This window comes from Geotrypetes seraphini, chromosome 3, assembly GCF_902459505.1.
Source record: "Geotrypetes seraphini chromosome 3, aGeoSer1.1, whole genome shotgun sequence".
Lineage (NCBI taxonomy): Eukaryota > Metazoa > Chordata > Amphibia > Gymnophiona > Dermophiidae > Geotrypetes > Geotrypetes seraphini.
In genome coordinates, this window is record NC_047086.1 from 222,655,372 (window position 1) to 222,673,861 (window position 18,490).

Consider the following 18,490-nt stretch of genomic DNA (forward strand, 5'->3'; position numbering starts at 1 on the left):
CAGGAGAGGAGTGGGAGGAAACGCATAGAGAAACAGTTGCATCCAATCCAGAAGAAATGCATCGGCCTCTAGACGGTAAAGAGAGTAGAGTCAGGAGCAGAACAGGGGCAACTTGTGATTGTGTGGAGCTGCAAACAAGTCCACTTGTGGCGTGCCCCACTGCACAAAGATGGGATGGAGAGCTGCATAGCTGAGCGTCCGTCCATTTGTGAGGCTGAAGAGTTATGCTGAGGTTGTCTGCCAATAAATTCTTCTTCTCTTGAATATAGACTGACTTCAGGAAAATGTCACAGGCAGTCGCCCAAAGCCAGATTTTCTGACCCTCCTGACAGAGCGGGAGAGATCCCGTGCCTCCTTGCTTGTTTATGTAGTAAATTGCTACTTGATTGTCCGTGCGAAGGAGGAGGACTTGAGGGCTCAAGAGATGTTGGAAAGCTTTGAGTGCATAATACATCGCTCTGAGCTCGAGTAAACTGATGTGAAATTTGCACTCCCTGAGGACCAATAACCCTGAGTTTGAAGGAATTCCAGGTACGCCCCCCAGGCATTATTACCTTGTGTTGAGGAGGCAAGTGAAAAAGGAGACCTCTGGAGACTGGTGGAAGTCATCCACCAGTGAAGCGACTGTTGAAGAGAAGAGGTTACAGAAATATGCTGTGAGAGACGATCTGTCGCTTGAGACCACTGAGAAGTGAGGACCCACTGAGGAATGTGGAGATGCAGTCTGGCAAGTGGGGTACATGGACTGTGGAGGACATTTGACCGAGGAGAACCATCATGCGTCTCGCTGAGATTGTTTCAATGTGAAGCAGCTGCTGACACAGGTGAAGAAGAGTGTTTTGACGATCTGGAGGAAAAAGCCTTCTAACAGTGGTGTCCCCAATGGCCCCAATGAACAGAGAATGGCCCCAATGAACTACAGACGTTGAGTCAGAAGAAGGTTCAATTTGGGGAAATTGATTTCAAAACCCAAAGTTTGAAGAAATGAGATGGTGTGAGTTGTCGCTAGATCAACCTCCTGAGATGAGTAGGCCTTGATCAACCAATCGTCTAGATAAGGGAAGACCTGAGATGGTGGGATCGTGAGGCTGCCACTACCACAATCAAGCACTTCGTGAAGACCCGTGGAGAAGATGCCAGGCCGAAGGGAAGTACCTTGTACTGGTAATGATGCTGATTCACTTGGAAACGGAGGTACTTGCGGGAAGCCTGATGAATCGGTATATGAGTATAGGCTTCCTTGAGATCCAGAGAACATAGCCAGTCGTTTTGAGCCAAGTGGGGATAGAGTATGGTTAGAGAGAGCATGCAGAATTTTTCCCTGACAAGAAACTTGTTTAGGGCTCTGAGATCCAGACTTGGGCGAAGTCCTCCCATCTTCTTTGGAACTAAGAAGTAGCGGGAGTAAAATCCCTGAGTTTGCTGAAGGAGAGGAACTTCCTCGATAGAATTGAGGAGAAGCATTGAGGAGAAGCAGGGATTGAACCTCCTGAAGAAGGAGAGAGGACTGTGTAGGGTTGGAAGCAGACTCTCTTGGAGGATGATTTGGAGGGAGGGTGTTGAAGTGAAGAATATTCCCCTGGCGAATGTTGTTACACCAACACAAACATGGAAGGGAGAACAAGAAGCAGATGACCTCAAATAAGACACCCACAGAGGAATACCGCACGAGGAGGATAAATTGGCTAGTCGATGCCCTGAAAAAGAAAGAGTGAAGCACACCAAGGACATTGACCTGAGACCGAAGAGAAAATTGAAGAAGGGAAAGTCAGCGATCCTAGTGGGAGACTCGATCCTGAGGCATATGGACAGCCACATAGCAGGAGGGAGAGAGGATCAACTGGTGACCTGCCTCCCAGGAGCAAGAACCAAGGACATTGTGGACAAAATTGGAAAGATCCTGGAAGGAGCGGAGACGGAAGAGACCACAGTAATGATCCACATCGGGACAAATGATGTCAGCAGGAGAGACTACAGAAGAAGCACACTGATAGAACAGTTCAAGATTCTGGGAAGGAAGCTGAAGATGAGGACCCAGAAGATAGCTTTCTCAGAGATCCTACTGGTACCGAGGGCAGATGTGAAAAGGCAGGAGGAACTACAATCAATAAATGCGTGGATGAGGAAATGGTGTGAGGAAGAAGGATTCCACTTCGTGAGGAACTGGACAACGTTCTGGGGCAAGAGCAAGCTCTACAGGAGAGATGGACTGCACCTGAGCACGGCTGGAACTAGACTTCTAGCAAACAACGTCAAGAGAGGAATAGAACAGGCTTTAAACTAAAAGGAAGGGGAAAGCCAACAGTTGACCAAGCATCGACGATTCGGAAGAAGGTATCCCGTGAAGATACTAAGGGGAAAAAAGGCTGGGAAGAAACAAGGGACAAATTACAGGAGTCGACTAACCCAGAAGAGGAGGTTAGAAAGATTGTAGCAAAAGAGAAGAAACTAAAGACCAAAGCACAGGGAAAGCAAATGAAGACAATAAAATACCAGGATCTAAATTGCATATATACTAATGCAAGGAGCCTAAGAAATAAAATGCTCATTCCATATAATTCAGTACGTTCGTTACGTTCATCTACTTCAAATTTATTATCTATCCCCTCCTTAAAAATCATTGGCATAAGAAGAAATGAAATATTTTCTGTTATGGCTCCCACATTATGGAACTCATTACCAAATTACATAAAAATAGAAAAAGATTTACATACATTTAAAAGATTTTTAAAGACTTTCTTATTTCAAGATGCATTTGAACACATATTATAACACGCATAATTTTTATACTTCTTATATAAATACTGTATTTTTCAATTCCCCTGTTTCCCATTGTGTTTTCCCTTTATGTAAATATTAATATTTAAAAATGATGTAACTTTCCCCTTCTTCCCTGCCTACTCTTATCATTCCTTAACCCCAAATGTTTTGTAATGGTCGTTCTCTAAACTAGTTTTAAATTGTCTGTATTATGTCAAAAGTATATGTGAAACCACTACCTGTGGCTTTTAGAGTGTACATCGCCTAGATATTTTGATAGGCGATTCAAAAAATGCTAATAAACTTGAAACTTGAAACTTGAAACTTGAAATGGGAGAATTAGAAGCCATGGCCAATGCAGAGGACATAGACATCATTGGAATCTCTGAAACATGGTGGAATGAGGAAAGCAAATGGGATACAGCACTGCCAGGGTACAAGCTCTATCGCCAGGATAGGTCAGGACAGAAAGGAAGTGGAATAGCCCTATACATAAAAGAAAATATACAATCGACAAGAATGGACACAGCAGAGGCAACCAACAAGCTGGAATCGCTATGGGTTAAAATACCGTGAAGGAAAGGGCCTGAAATAAAGATGGGCCTATACTATCATCCACCCGGGCAAACCGGAGATATCGATGAAGAAATGGAAGCCGAAATGAAGCGAGAATGCAAAAGCGGTAACACGGTCATTATGGGAGACTTCAACTACCCCGGGATAGACTGGAGTCTTGGAAGCTCAAGATGCGCTAGGGAGACAGAATTCCTGGAGGCTACACAAAATTGCTTCATGGAGCAGCTTGTTAGAGAACCAACAAGAGGAAATGCCACTCTGGATCTAATCCTAAATGGGTTAAGGGGACCTGCAAAGGAAGTGGAAGTAGTTGGACCGTTGGGAAACAGCGATCATAATATGATCAAGTTCAAGGTTGAGGTAGGAATACCTAAAGGAAAGAGAACCATAGCGACAACTTTTAACTTCAGGAAAGGAAACTACAAAGCAATGAGGGAAATGGTAAGGAAGAAACTTAGGAACACTTCCAAAAAATGGCAAATGGTAGAACATGCCTGGCCTTTTTCCAAGGACACGGTGAACGAGGCGCAAAATCTGTATATCCCCAGATTCATAAAGGGGTGCAAAAAGAGTTGAACAAAAGACCCGGCGTGGATAACTAAAATAGTGAAGGAAGCGATAGGCAATAAGAAAAATTAATTCAGGAAATGGAAAAAGGACAAAACTGAGGGGAACTGGAAATAAAAATCCATACTGATAACTCTGTGCTACAGTGCTTAGTGCTCGGGCCACTGCTATTTAATATAGCCATAAATGATTTAGAAATAGGGACAAAGTATGAGCCTGACTTCAATTATAGGGAAGATGGTGGAAGCTATGATCAAGGACAGCATTTGCGAGCACATTGAGAGAAATGGCCTACTGAGAAAAAGCCAGCACGGATTCTGTAAGGGAAGGTCGTGCTTAACGAACCTTCTGTACTTCTTTGAGGGAATAAGCAGTCGGGTGGACAATGGGGAACCCGTCGACATCATTTACCTCGATTTCCAAAAGGCTTTCGACAAGGTTCCACATGAAAGGCTGCTTAGGAAGCTATGGAACCACGGGGTGGGAGGGGATGTGCACCGATGGATCGAGCACTGGTTGTCGGGTAGACTGCAGAGGGTCGGAGTAAAGGGCCAATTTTCTGACTGGCAGGGAGTCACGAGCGGTGTGCCACAGGGATCGGTGCTGGGGCCGTTACTCTTCAACATATTTATCAATGACCTGGAAAAGGAGGCAAAGTGCGAGGTTATAAAATTTGCAGACGATACCAAACTGTGCGGCAGAGTTAGCTCCAGGGAAGAGTGTGAGGACCTGCAAAGGGACCTAGACAAGCTGGAAGACTGGGCAAACAAATGGCAAATGCGCTTTAACGTGAAAAAATGCAAGGTCATGCATATAGGGAAAAAGAACCCGTTGTTCAACTATAAAATGGGGGGGGGGCATTGTTGGGAGAAAGCAGTCTTGAGAGAGACTTGGGTGTGCTGGTGGATGCATCACTGAAGCCATCTGCACAGTGCGCAGCGGCCTCGAAAAAAGCCAACAGGATGCTGGGCATCATAAAGAGGGGCACAACAACCAGGACGCGGGAAGTCATCATGCCATTGTATCGATCGATGGTGCGTCCTCATCTGGAATACTGCGTTCAATATTGGTCGCCGTACCTCAAGAAAGACATGGCGGTACTTGAGAGAGTCCAAAGGAGAGCAACGAAACTGGTAAGAGGGCTGGAACACTGCCCATACGCCGAGAGGTTGGACAGGCTGGGGCTCTTCTCTCTGGAAAAAAGGAGGCTCAGGGGTGATATGATAGAGACCTTCAAGATCATGAGGGGCATAGAGAGGGTGGATAGGGACAGATTCTTCAGGCTGAAGGGGACAACAGGTATGAGGGGGCATTCGGAGAAACTGAAGGGAGATAGGTTCAAAACAAATGCAAGGAAGTTTTTCTTCACCCAAAGGGTCGTGGACACTTGGAATGCGCTACCGGAGGAAGTGATCGGGCAGAGTACGGTACAGGGATTCAAACAGAGACTGGACAGATTCCTGGGGGATAAAGGGATCGTGGGATACTGAGAAAGTATAGAAACCCAACCAGGTCGTGCATGTGCAAGACCGGAGGGCTAGGACTTCGATGGGAAGATAGGACTCACCAGGAAACCAAGGTGGCATGGGGGCCCCTTCTGGTGATTTAGACAGGTCATGACCTGTTTGGGCCGCCGCGGGAGCGGACTGCTGGGCGTGATGGACCTATGGTCTGACCCGGTGGAGGCACTGCTTATGTTCTTATGAGATACTAAAATTTGCGGACGACACCAAACTATTTAGTGGAGCTCGGACTAAAGAGGACTGCGAAGAATTGCAAAGGGACATGAACAAACTAGGGGAATGGGTGACGAGATGGCAGATGAAGTTCAACGTTGAGAAATGTAAAGTACTACATGTGGGAAGCAGAAACCCAAGGTACAAATATACGATGGGAGGGATCTTATTGAATGAGAGTACCCAAGAAAGGGACTTGGGGGCAATGGTGGACATGACAATGAAGCCGACGGCACAGTGCGCAGTGGCCGCTAAGAGAGCGAATAGAATGCTAAGTATAATCAAGAAGGGTATTACAACCAGAACGAAAGAAGTTATCCTGCCCTTGTATCGGGCGATGGTGTGCCCACATCTGGAGTACTGCGTCCAGTACTGGTCGCCGTACCTTAAGAAGGATATGGCGTTACTCGAGAGGGTTCAGAGGAGAGCGACATGTCTGATAAAAGGGATGGAAAACCTTTCATACGCTGAGAGATTGGAGAAATTGGGTCTCTTTTCCCTGGAGAAGAGGAGACTTAGAGGGGATATGATAGAGACTTACAAGATCATGAAGGGCATGGAGAGAGTAGAGAGGGACAGATTCTTCAAACTTTCAAATAATAAAAGGACAAGAGGTCATTCGGAAAAGTTGAAAGGGGACAGATTCAAAACGAATGCTTGGAAGTTCTTCTTTACCCAACGTGTGGTGGACACCTGGAATGCGCTTCCAGAGGACTTAATAGGTACTGTACTGGGGTTTAAGAAAGGATTGGACAATTTCCTGCTGGAAAAGGGGATAGAGGGGTATAGATAGAGGATTACTGCACAGGTCCTGAACCTGTCGGGCCACCGCGTGACCGGACTGCTGGGCACGATGGACCCCAGGTCTGACCCAGTGGAGACATTGCTTATGTTCTTAACACCCAGAGATTGGAGGTGATGATCTCCCAACAACTGATGAAATAATGAAGTCGACCTCCTATAGGCTGAGGGAGAGGTTGCAGTAGTGGAACTATGGCTATGCTCTGTAGGAACACGTCAAAAAGACTGAGCAGGTTTTGGCTGAGCAGCCGGTTGGGTTTAGCCTGACATGGTTGTTGCTTTTGCTTTATTGGTGGAAGCCGAGCAGGTGCAGAAGCCTTGGCAGAAAACCTGCGTTGGTATGAAGGAGTAGGTTTAAATTGTCGAGAGGCAGGTGATTTCTTTTTGGGCTTGACCAAAGTGTCACATCTGGTCTCATGGGCCGAAAGATTCTGCATGGCTGTGTCAGTAGAATCTCCGAAGAGTTCGTCACCTACACATGGAGCATTAGTGAGACTGTCCTGGTGGTTAACGTCAAGGTCAGACACTCGGAGCCATGCCAGATGTCTCATGGCCACCGACATGGCCGCTGCTCTAGAGTTGAGCTCAAATGTGTCATAAGCTGAACGTACCATGTACTTCTGCAACTGCAAGACGGTGGAGATAAGATGTTGAAAACCCTTGGTTTTGCAGGCAGGAATGTATTTCTTGTATGCTGAAAACTGCTTAACCAGGTGTTTCAGGTAACAGGTAAAATAAAAATTATAATTTCCTGCTCTGTTGACAAGCATTGAATTTTGGTACAGACGTCTGCCAAATTTATCCATGGTATGTCCCTCTCTACCAGGAGGAACAGAAGCATAGACACTAGTTGCAGATGACTTCTTGAGGGTGGACTCTACAACAAGGGATTCATGTGGCAATTGTTGTTTGTCAAATCCCGGAAGAGTCACTATAAGTAATAATAATCTTATAAAGAGACTCAAGTTTCTTAGGTGCCACCAGTATAGAAAGAGGAGCATCAAAATTCTTATAAAAAGTCTCCCGTAAGATATCATGTAGTGGCAATTTTAACATCTCTTTGGGAGGCTGGTCATGGTCTAGAGTCTCTAAATATTCTTTGCTATATTTAGAATCAGCTTCCAAAGTAATTGAGAGATTCTTTCCCCATCTGACGAATAAATTTTTTAAAAAAAATTTCTACAATGGAGAAGATGCTCTAGTGGGAGATTTTCGTGGAGAACCTGACGCAGAAGAATCAGCCTGTCGTAGATGATGATGATGGAGGATCAGAATCTTCTAACAAATCCGAGTCTTGTAACATCGATGGAGACAGATTGGTGTTGGTCTGGTGTGGGGGTGTCAGTATGCTTGCGTTTGCAAAACAGCTTACCAGACTTGACAGACATGGTAGCCGTTGATGACTTGATAGATGAAGACCGGTGTCGAGATGATTGACACTTTGACACCTGTGTCATAGATCTGGAACAACAGGACGGATCTTGAAGCCGTGTCGATGGTACATCAATAGTGCTGGTGGTCGGTGTCATGATGTGCTCAGACTGGACCTGCACCGGAAGAGTCGGTGTTGACACCGGCAGAGGCTGTGTCAGAACCATTTGGAAATGCTCACCTAGCTCTTCCCTAAGCAAGGAATCGACTTTTTGCTTAAGGGTTAGAACCGGTACGGGAGGTGTAGGCTTTTTTGCCGGTACCGAAGATGCTGCGGCACGGTCCGGTGATGAGGAGGCCGTTGTAAAGGTACTCACCGAGATCGGGATTGTGTGATAATGGGACTTCTTTAAGGTCGGCATGACTTGACTCAATGCAGCTTTGACCTGTGTCCCGGAGAGGGAAGGCTTCTTAGCCAGCTTACCCAAAGAGATGGTATACTGTGATACTGGAGTCAACATCGGTGGTTCCGCCGGCGTCTAAGTTTTTGATGTCGAAGCGGTCAGTGTCGGTGACAATGTCGGCTCCCCTTCCATGGCGTCCCCGAAAAGCTGTCGCTGCTGAAGAAGACGATTTTTAAAGTTCTTTTCTGTAAAGAAGAGCAGCATGTGCAAGTTTCAGGACGGTGCTCAGGCCCCAAGTACTGGAGACACCAACGGTGAGGGTCAGTCACAGAAATAGCCTGAGCACAGCGACCGCACTTTTTAAAACCCGTCAGCGGATGTGACATTGACGGGAATACTGCCTCAGCCAAATTGAACGTGATGGCTGAAGTGAAGAAAGAGGCCCTACCAGGCCAGAAACCTGCCAATGGTAAAAAGGGGAAAATAAGGGTGTTTTTTAAAAACTATTTAAAAATAACTAAGTAAAAAGAAAAGAAAAAAGACTGAAAGTCAAAAACCGCTAGAGCGGGAAGGCAGAAACATTTCAATGACTGTTGAAACACGACTTCTTAGCTCTGTGGAAACTAAGAAACTGAGGGACCGCGTGCCTTTCTTAAGTCTTTTTTTTCCAAATTCTTTATTCATTTTTCCATCTTACATCAAGTATACAATATTTCATCAAATAAAACTTGTATACATCACTTGAATTTCTTTCTAATATCATCTTAAATACATAAAATTATACTCTCCCCACCTACCCTTCCCACAAATATTTTAATCAAAAATATATAAATATTATATTCTTATTTATTGATTAAACCTTTAATAGAACTTTATACCATCCCCTCTCCCCATGTATAAATGTACTTTCAGTGGAAAATGGTGTCTAATCATTGCAATAATTTGTCAATGGCCCCCAAATCTTTTTAAAATTATTATAATTCCCTTTTTGTATGGCAATTGTTCTTTCCATTTTGTAAATGTGGCACAACGAATTCCACCAGAAGCTATATTTAAATCTACTGTAATTTTTCCAATTACTGGTGATATGTTGTATGGCGACTCCTGTCATAATCAATAAAAGATTATTATTACTTGATGAAATTTGACTTTTTGTTCTCATTGACATACCGAACAGTACTGTATCATATGATAATGCTACATGGTTCTCTAATAAACAATTAATTTGGGACCAAATTGATTTCCAAAAGGCCATGATACAGGGACAGTAAAATAGTAAATGATCCAGAGTCCCTGCTTTCAGATTACAATGCCAGCATCTATTAGACCTAGAGCTATCTAAATTTTGCAATCGAACAGGAGTCCAAAATGCTCTATGTAACAAAAAGAACCAAGTTTGTCTCATAGATGCGGACACTGTACATCTCATTCTCCAAGACCAAATTCGTGGCCATTGAGACGCAGAAATATGATGCTTAATCTCAATGCTCCAAATGTCTCTAAGACCTGTCTTTGTTTTTTTATTCATAAATCCATATATCAATTTATACCACTGTGCAGACTGGTGTCCCAAGAAATCCGCCTGAAAGCATAAGAACTCCAGACTATACTGATTATTGAGATTTTTCCACTCAGGGAACCCCACCTGAATAGCCTGCTTCAGTTGCAACCATTTAAAGCTTTGTGATTTGTTAAGACCATATTTATGTTGCAACTGTGAAAAATCAAGCAGTTTACCATTTGAAATAACATCATCTAAAATCCGTATACCTGCAAATAATCTAATGCTTCCAAATGACTTTAAATCTGCCAATTTGAATCTTAGAGTTTAGCCATATAGATTGATTTGTTGAGTTATGTATTGGATTAGGTGTTAAATTACCGTATACCTGCAAATAATCTAATGCTTCCAAATGACTTTAAATCTGCCAATTTGAATCTTAGAGTTTAGCCATATAGATTGATTTGTTGAGTTATGTATTGGATTAGGTGTTAAATTACTGACATAACGCAATGTTTTCCATGTATTCTGTTCTCTTTATATACTCTAGGCATCTTGATACTGAGAACATACAACCAATCAGGGGTATTTTTCATGATCTCTGGGAGGACCCAATACATACTCTGGCGTAAAATATAGGCTTGATGATACCTATAAAAGTTGGAAAAATTTACCCCACCCTCCGCAATTGTTTTTTGTAAAGATACTAGAGCAATTCTAGACATTTTACCCAGCCAAACAAATTTTGTAAGAATACCATTTAATTTTTTTTTATAAAAAGGACCCATGAAAGAAAACTGGTATCATACTCATTTGATAACAAACCACAGGCAATATCATCATTTTAATAGTTTGGACTCTCCCCCACCAAGAAAGATGTAAAGCAGGGGTCTCCAAAGTCCCTCCTCGAGGGCTGAATCCAGTCAGGTTTTCGGGATTTCCCCAATGAATATGCATTGAAAGCAGTACATGCACATAGATCTCATGCATATTCATTGGGGAAATCCCGAAAACCTGACTGGATTCGGCCCTCGAGGAGGGACTTTGGAGACCCCTGATATAAAGGATTCCATTGCTCACACATTTCTGTTACTTTTTTTAATAAAAATTTTTCATTCTCTTTCATTGTGTCTTCCAGTGTATTTTTTTATCCTAATACCTAAATATTTTAATCCATCTTCCTTTCACACAAATGAGAATGAATCAAATAAACCCTTAGTACAATGCACATTAAGTGGAAGAATTTCTGATTTGCTCCAATTTATCTTATATCCTGAAAATTTTCCAAATTTTTCTATCAACTCAAGCAAACATGGAATGGTAGTTTCCGGATTATTATTATTTTTATTTTTCCTCTAACTCTACTTTTCACTTCTCTATTACCCTCCAGGTACTTTAGTTAGATTGTGAGCCTTCGGGACAGTAAGGGAATTTTCCAAGTACCTTTCTTATTTCTAATCTTAATGTATATTTTCTGTAAACCGCTTAGAACCTAACGGATGTAGCGGTATATAAGAAATAAATTACATTACATTACATTACATTACATTTCTCAAATAAAGCAGTATATCATCTGCATATGCAGAGACTTTATATTCCCGATCTGTATGAGAAATACTCCTTCTTAAGTCTTAAAGTGGCTATGCACTTTTAAAGTGTCTGTACCGGGGATCCGTCGGTGACGTCACCCATGTGTGAGAATATGCTGCTTGCTTGTCCTGGGATAATACCTGTTACTGCACAGCATCATAACAGAAGGTACAAACCCATCTGTACCCAAGGACAAGATAGCCATAGACTGAACAATGAATCTTTTCAGAGCCATTCACAAACTAAGAAGGCAGACACATCATACACTACAAATACCTGGAGAAATTCTTTAAAAAGACGAATCCTCTCTGACTCCACGGTGATCTGATCAAAGGCATGGTCACCAACAAACTGTTCCCTTACCTGCAAGCAGAGTGAGATGCAAGCGCAATATCATAATGCAAGATAACATTCCAGTCACATTACAGGGGCATAGGGAATATGAGAAAATAGACATTTTGTGACCATCAGTTTCCTTTCTGTTTACTCACATAACAGTTAGAGTATTGCCTGCCTTGAAGCTTAACAGGTCAGTAGCCATAAGTGGTGCTTTTACACCACTTCTTGTTTAGGAGTTTTCTTCTCCCTGCAATCCTGAGCACATCTCTAGAAATGTGGAAAATAAATAAAAATCCATACTGATAACTCTGTGCTACAGTGCAATCCTTCTGAGGAAGGAAATTATAAGCAGGTCCTTGTTATTCCAAAGCAAAGAGTTGATAACTATCAATTTGAAGAGAAGGTTCTGACTGTTGTAAGACTTAATTAATTCAGAGTATCAGATTTTTGATAGAAACAAGTGCCCAAATTTGCCTATCATATTAGAGGCATGTGCGGTGAGTGCACAAATTACTCCTAGTGGAATTCTGTGCAACTGCACAGCACAGAATTTCTCACCCGTTGTACAGAATTCTGCACCCATTGTACAAAATTTTGTGCAAACCTTCCGTTCTGCCCCTTCCTTCTCTCCCACACTCTCCCTCTGACCACCCCCCCAACCCTGTGAGATCAGACATCCCTGTGGACCTCCCAAGGAAGCAGCACTAGCAGCAGCCAGTCGGCTGAAACAGTGCTGTGAATGGGCTGCTTGTGGCTGGCCCTGCCAGGGCCTTCCCTCTGCAGCATCACTTCCTGTAGATAGATGAAGTGGCAGAGGGAAGATCCTAGTAGGGCTGGCCATAAGCAGCCCTTTCACAGCGCTGCCTCGGCTGGCTGGCTGCTGCTCTGGGAAGCCCACAGGTATGTCTGATCTCACAGGGGGTGGGGGTGTTCGGTCAGAGGGGGAGAGACCAGACCCATGCAAAGGGAAAGGATGGGGACATGGATGCTAGACCACAATTTAGTGGGTGGAGAGGACATGGATGCTGAACTGTAAGTGGTGTGGAGGAGAGGAGGGAACATAGATATAAGACCTGCACAGAGAGGAAGAGAGGGGAGGGGACATGGATGCTGCCTGCAAGATTGTATGTGAGGGGGAGGTGGGGGACAGGCAGGGACATGGATGCTAGACCTGCAGGGGTATGAGGAAAGGGGAGGGGATATGGATGCTGGATCAATAAGTAGAGGGGAAAGGGGGTGAGAAGGAAACCCGGGCCAAAAAGGTGCATGAGAAAAAAGATATGCTTGACCTTAAAGAAAGGGATGCAAGACCATGGTGAGTAGGGAAGGGATTCAGGGTGCAAGTGAGAGAGGTGATGGGTGGGGTGAGGGGACATGAATGCTGGATACGCAAGCGGGGGGAGGGGGAAGGTAAGGAGAGGAAGAGAGAGTGACCAAGACCAAAAAGGGGATGGGAAGGGAGGTTCTTAGCCAGTGGAGAGAGGGAGAGAGATGCCAGACTATGGGGGCCAAGAAGGGGATTCGGGTGCAAGTGAGGGGTGGGATTTAGAAGGAGATAGAACTGCAGTTAGAGTGAGAGAGGGAACTGAGGAGGCTGGAACCTGAGAAAGAAAAAGTCGGGAAGGAATTTCAAGCCTCAGGATAGGAGAATTTTACGCAAAACACAACAAATAAACTGCAGAATTCTGAAATATTATATGCAGAATTTTCAAAAGTTTTGCACATAATTCTGCCAGGAGTAACTAAGTAGGGCAATTACACAGCTCCATGTCACCAGGACAAATTGGTTTTCCCCACTGTATTCATAGAAATATAGTTCTGATTTCTTTCTACCCAGAAATAAAGGTGTCTACTTTCAAAGAATGCTCTTCCACCTGGAACTGTAGCAGCAGCATCAAAAGGATGCAACAGCAGACATCTTGCAGCAGCAGGAAGAAAGCAAGTGTGCAGAGTTTCCAAGTTACTTAGGGCTCCTTTTACGAAAGTGCGTTAGCGTTTTTAGCACACGCACCGGATTAGCGCATGCTAGCCCAAAAACAACTGCCTGCTCAAGAGGAGGCAGTAGCGGCTAGCACACGCGGCATTTTAGTGCGCGCTATTCCACGTGTTAAGGCCCTAACGCGCCTTCGTAAAAGGAGCCCTTAGTCCCAGTAAGGAGACTTTTTGGACAGTGTGGTATTTGTAGTCCCTAATTCTACCTACTGAAATAAGTACTAAAGGGCCCATAATACACCAGAAGTAGCATAGTGGTCAGAGCAGCATGCTAGGAACTAGAGAGACCAGGGTTCAAATCCACTGACCCTCCTTGTAGCCTTGGGCAAATCACTGAATCCTCCATTGTCTCAGATATAAATTAAGATTGTAAGCCCTCTGGGTACAGGAAAAGAATCTGAATATAAGGGAAGATTAGGTACTTATCTCAATAATCTTCTTTCTGGAAAAAGGACATACGAATCTTGACAATAGGTAATATTCCTCTACTTGCGAGTTGATTGCAGAAGGATGAAATTTATATTCTTCAGCTCTGCCTCCTTCTCCACTGCTTTAAAGCCCCCTTCAGTTTGTACCAAAGCAATCAAACAGCTCTAAAATGAAGAAATAAGGAGGGGGAACAGGAAGATAATCCGCTAAAACATTTCTGTTCTGTTCTGTAAGACAAAATTAACAAGGCTAAACAAATTCGAAAACAATATAGGTAGAACAAATTACCCATCAAATTGCAACCAACATTAATGGAGCTTGTAGTCTCACTTACCGCTTTACATTTTTTTTCTCTTTCTTTTTTTTTTAAATATTATCTGACAGGAGAAAATCTCCAGTTCTGGACACCTGTGTTTGTCCGAACAGTAGGCAGGCGAACTCCAAACTGACAGGGCAGGGTGTCAGGACTCATGTCTTTTTTCTAGAAAGATTATTATCGAGGTAAGTACCTAATCTTCCCTTCTGGTGCAAAGGACATATGAGTCCTGACAATAGGTGACATACCAAAATAGTCTCCTCAGTCTAAGATGAGATAGATGAGCCTGCCTTTAGCACCAAGGACCCAAAAGCAGTATCCTCTCTCGTTGCCACATCTACCCTATAAAACTTTGATGAATCACACCTTCTCAACTCACTTGCAGAAGGAAAAAATTGAAGGGGACTCTACAGCACTGGAGAAGGAGGCAAAATTGATATAAATTTCATCTGCAATCAATTCAAGTAGAGAAATATTACCTATTGTCAGGACTCATATGTCCTTTACATCAGAAATTGCCTTGAAGTACCACTGGAAAGATGTGAGCGAGCTAATTACTAAAATATAAATACATCAGAATGGGATTATAGGAAATCCAGGACTAGTCTAAAATTTCCCTCCTGCAAAGCTGCCAAGTTCTAACAGGAAGACTTTTGGCCATTCCTAGATTTCAGACAACTATCTGATGCATTATGAGACCTGCTGCAATAATTTCAATGGTAGAATCAGCGTTTGCAAACACCACACTGCTAAGGATTGTAAGTTTAAAATCCGGCCTGGTCAAAAAATCTCCATCCTTGGAACTTGGTAACTTGGCAGATTTGAAAGTGCGCTCCATGATCCTTCCTATCATGTAGGAATGGACATTGAACTAATCAAAAGCACAGCTGTCAAATAATCCCAATCCATCTACTAGACTCCTTTGGAGAAGGAAGAGGGAGGTGCAATAAAACAAAATGCCTAATTTTATCCAAATTATTATAAGTCACAGAAGGGTAGACCCTGTAGATCCCACAACAATCAGTCAGGAAGAAACAACAAAAGCAGGATACTGACAAAGTATCTGGATGTATAAAGGTTTATTAAAAACAACTGAAGGTATAGTAAATGGTGCCATAGGGATAGGATACACAGCTTTTTCTGCCAGGATTTCCAAGTTGCTGGGTACCTGATTCCAGGCCTAATATCTTCTTATAGAAAATAAAATTCAAGAATAAAACATTTGTTTGACAAGGCATTTATTCTTTTTCTTGTTTGTGGATTTTTTTTGTTTTTTTTTAAGCCCTGGAAAATCGGGAGAGACACAACAGGAAAGACAAAGCAGCACGGGTTGAGTGAAAAGAAAGCTGAAAAGTCATCAACGCCGCTCATGGGGACAAAGGCTTCAAAAACGCCCACAGGCCCCAATGGTGAAAATAAAGAAATTTAATTAAAAATGTAAAGGATTTAAAAGAAAAAAACAACTAACAAGAAAGATAAAATGAAAAACTGACGACCTCGTGAGCCAGCATCGGTCAGGAAGGCACTCGCGTATGTGCAGTACGGGCAGTCTTAAAGCTTTCTAAAGCTTAAAGTGACAGTACACTTTAGCACTGTCCAAACTGGGCTCCGTGGGAAAATATGCTGCCTGCTTGTCGTAGGATAATATTTGTTATCCTTGGAATGTGGGGAACTACCAGAGGAAGAGGTCTGCACTTTGCATTGAGACCCCAATAACAGACTCAGAGCCCTCTTTTAAGCCCAAAACTCAAGTGGTTCATCACCAACCTAACACTGCTCCTGAAGACTATAGTCTTCAGGAGCAGTATGGAAATCCCCTTAGGTAGTGCCCTGTCACCCAGTGAGAAGACTCCAAAGGTTTCCATGAAGGAGCACAGCCAGAACACAATAGTTCACAACAGGAAAGGGTCCACCCAGCCAAACCTATCCAGGATTACTTTTCTGAGCAAGGGTAGGAGCTGCATCAGTAGTATTTCTCACAGCTTCTGAATTTGGACCGACTGACAAGTTTTGGGGGAAGGACCTCCCATAAGTACTTTCCATCAGCCTTTGAATTTTGGTCCATTAAAGTTCCAGGACTTCTCTAAAATTCTGTTACTTCTTGCAGAGCATAAAACTGCATTCAAAATTGCCACATCTGTCACTCTGTGCTGGAGCTTCCAAGAAGCATGACTGAAATGCTGTGGCTCTGTCTTGAACAAACTCTGATGAGGCAATATGGAAGATCCAACCAAAGGAGCTCCTATCAACACTTACCTTCATCTTGCAAGACTCAGCAATCATTAACCTATTCAGGAACTGTTAGGCCTCTCTCCATGCTCTCCTCAAGACCACTCTCTTCTCCATACTGTTACCTGCAGGCGGGCCCGAGGAGAGGGGGGTACAGCTGGTACATCGCTCCAGGGCCTATGAAGCTCAAGGGGGCCCAATGAAGCCCAAGAAATATCACGAAAACCAAGAAGACATCCTTACAAATTAAGACAAAGAACGGCGTGAGAACTTTCACGTACAAGATCGTAAAGTGTTGAGTGAGCGCGAAGCAATAGAAGACCGTGACAATGATAAAATACTTTTGAGTGACATAATATGGTGCATTCAAGATTCAACAAACATAAACTTGTGAAAGTAACTATCAACGAGTGTTCTCACATGTTCATTCCTAGCTTCAAACTTATTGCTCAGATTACTCATCCTTGCTTTCCCACCGAATCCTGGGAGGAAGAAGAAAATGGGACATGAGCCACGCTGATTCATTGTGGACTGCAAAGAAGACTTTACAGGACAGTGAAGGAAGAAATAATTCCACAGGTAAAGTTCCCTGTAAATACTATAATTGTAGCATAAAGAACCCACTGACATCGCGTGCCTTTTTGTCTATGTTATCAAGAGATTCGATACTATAAATGGCTTGACGGTTAGCGGAAAGACAATAGCAATATTGTCCTTACTTTAGAACCTCTAATAAAATTCTTGATAGCAATACGGCAAATTTCTATGTTCTATATTTCATTTCAGGTACCGGCCTTAAACATGTCATCTCAAAAATCTTTGTACTGAGGCCCAGATTTTCTCTCGGTGACCCTGCCTGCAGGAAGGTTATCATAGCCCCATCTAAGCTATGCTGGACCCAACACATTAGGACTAGAGTCATGGAGCTACTGCATACAGCTATCTAAAATGAGAGAGACTATAGAAGAAAAAAAAGATTGTATGAGCAGAAACTCAAATCTTTCTACCATGGAGGTCCTTGAATATTATGCTTTCTTCCAAATATGGTTTATAAGTCAAGGGCAAACCCTTCCCAGGTGCCCATTAAATACTACTAGTACTGGTAATTATTTGTAGAGCACTACCAGTGCTGTACAGGGTCATGAAGGAAATAATGCCAAGGTCAACTTCAGTGGCGTACCTAGGGAGGGGCGGGGGGGGGGGGGCGGGCCGCCCCGGGTACCAGCCCTAAGGGGGTGTTCCCGGCCTTGCCGTTCAGCCCCCCGCCACCCCCGAAGGACCGCTCGCCCCACTGACCTTCCTGCACCACCTGTGAAGCAGCCCGCAGCAGGATCGCGAAGTCAGCGTCAGCATCCCTGCGCTGCTTCCTGCGCCACGGTCCCGCCCCTCCTCTGACGTCAGAGGAGGGGCGGGACCGTGGCGCAGGAAGCAGCGCAGGGATTGCTGACGCTCACTTCGCGATCCTGCTGCGGCTGCTTCATAGGTGGTGCGGGGAGGCCAGGGGGGCGAGCGGTCCTTCGGGGTGGGTCGGGGCATCAGGCCTTCAGGGTGGGGCGGGCGGGCAGGCAAGCAGGCTTTCAAGGGGGAGGGGGTGACAGGCAGGCAGGCCTTCAAGGGGGGACAGGCCTTCGGGGGGGGGTGCAGACCTTCAAGGGGTGCAGGCCTTCAAGGGGGGCAGGCAGGCCTTCAGGGGGGTGCAGGCCTTCGGGGGGGGGGGGTGCAGGCCTTCGGGGGGGGTGTAGGCCTTTGGGGGGGTGCAGACCTTCAAGGGGGTGCAGGCCTTCAAGGGGGGGAACAGGCCTTCAAGGGGGGAAAGGCAGGCAGGCCTTCAAGGGGGGGACAGGCCTACAAGGGGGGGGGACAGGCCTACAAGGGGGGG

General features: G+C 44.3%; 1 protein-coding gene across 10 annotated transcripts in view; it reads right to left on the reverse strand.

Annotated features, from left to right (window-relative positions):
- PRPF40B (pre-mRNA processing factor 40 homolog B) overlaps positions 1-18,490 on the reverse strand; it is a 303,400-nt gene that overhangs the window by 43,384 nt on the left and 241,526 nt on the right. For 9 of the 10 annotated variants that reach the window (XM_033935778.1, XM_033935781.1, XM_033935779.1 and 6 more), the window contains one exon: positions 11,583-11,669. In XM_033935778.1, coding sequence (XP_033791669.1) covers positions 11,583-11,669 — 87 coding nt within the window. Of the gene's footprint in view, positions 1-11,582; positions 11,670-11,797; positions 11,913-18,490 lie in introns of all 10 variants that reach the window. The other variant, XR_004538654.1, reaches the window with a different exon arrangement.